At 67.2% G+C, this 1411-nt stretch overlaps 1 protein-coding gene across 1 annotated transcript in view; it reads left to right on the top strand.

The window, feature by feature from the left end:
* ABLIM2 (actin binding LIM protein family, member 2) overlaps positions 1–1411 on the top strand; it is a 90544-nt gene that overhangs the window by 65450 nt on the left and 23683 nt on the right. Inside the window, exon 21 of the mRNA XM_014533444.1 lies at positions 174–235. Within this exon, the coding sequence (XP_014388930.1) occupies positions 174–235 (62 nt within the window). The remainder of the gene's footprint in view (positions 1–173; positions 236–1411) is intronic.

Genomic DNA, 1411 nt, shown 5'->3' with positions numbered 1-1411 from the left:
CCCCCCCCCCCCCCGCTCCCTGGCTTCCTCCTCAGTCCCTGGGGACAGAGGTCAGGATGGAGGCAGGGCGTGATCCTCGGGCCCTCCGGTGTCCCCTGCCGGCCCACACCCTGGCCTCCCTCCACGGGGCCGCGCCTGCCGCGTGCGTGACGGCTGTGCTGTGTCTGTTTCAGGGTTCCCCTATTCCAAATCTGACCCTCTCCCAGGACACGGGAAGAATGGCTTGGACCACCGGGTAGGTACCCCCTCCCCGGCCCGCGGTGTACTAACCTCGCTGTGAGCCCAGGCGGTCCCCACAGCGTCCTGACAGCACAGCTAGGAGGGGGGCCCCGGCACCCCGCTCACCCGCCTGCCTGTGCCTGCTGCTCCACGGGGCCCACCTACTGCTTCTCCAGACCAGACAGAACCGGCAACACCCCTTCCCCCTTCCCGGGAGAGCCCCCCGGGCCCCGGGAGTCCTCAGCGTGTCAGGGCAGGAAGGTGGGGGGCACTTCCGTCCTTCTCCTGTGACCTAGAACCCAAAAGGACCTTAAAATGTGAGCCAAGGACCCTCTTCCTTCCCTGGGGCCCGGCCCCTCCTGCCATCACCAGCACCTTTGCCCCCACGGCAGGTGTCATTGGCACCTGGGTGTCACTGGAGGCCACACAGCAGCTCTCCCCGGCTGCGCCCCAGTGTCCCATCTCGGGACCTCCAGGGGGCACTCCAGTGGCTTGCTGCCTGACTGTCCCCACGAGGGGCAAGACCCTGGCGAAGAGACGCCACTTGTGACCCTCTTCCCACAGTGAGGACCCCCGTCCGGGTGGGCGTGATGACACCAGTGACCATACGTGTGCACTCGCACACACATGCACATACACACGACCATATGCACACGCACACATATGCACACACATGGACATGGGCACACACATGCACGCACATGCACACGTGCACACGTGCATGCATGCACATATGCCAGGCCCCAGGAGGCTCTGCCCGTGGGATGCTGGTCCGTAAACAAGGCGATTCAGCCTCAAGGCTGCGTCCCATGGCTGCTCTGTGGCCACCTCAGCGATGAGTGGTGCCCGGGGACAGCTCCTCGGCCTCCCCGGGGGTCTCACAGCCGGGCCAGGCCCTGGGACACGGCCTCGGACAGGGACGGGGCCCCGAGCCACGGGCGTCCCTCGGCCTCTCCGTCTGCCCCAGGCCTTGTGGACGCTGCCATCTGTCCGGCCGGGTCGTGCATGCTGCCTGCTTCTTCGGTTTCCTCCGTGGGGTCTGCCCACCCTTCGTGTCCACGGGGAAAGTGGGGGGTGAGAACGCAGACGGTGTCCCCCCAGGAAGCTGCCGGGGTCCCGAGGGCGGGGGGCGTGGTCCAGTCGCTCTCTGCTCACCTGGCACAGCTTCCTCTGCCTCGGGGTCCTGCACCCC

The sequence above is a fragment of the Myotis brandtii genome, unplaced genomic scaffold (assembly GCF_000412655.1).
Source record: "Myotis brandtii unplaced genomic scaffold, ASM41265v1 scaffold986, whole genome shotgun sequence".
Taxonomy (NCBI): Eukaryota; Metazoa; Chordata; class Mammalia; order Chiroptera; family Vespertilionidae; genus Myotis; species Myotis brandtii.
The sequence above is the reverse complement of the archived record's forward strand: the minus strand, read 5'-3'. Positions and strand labels throughout refer to the sequence as shown.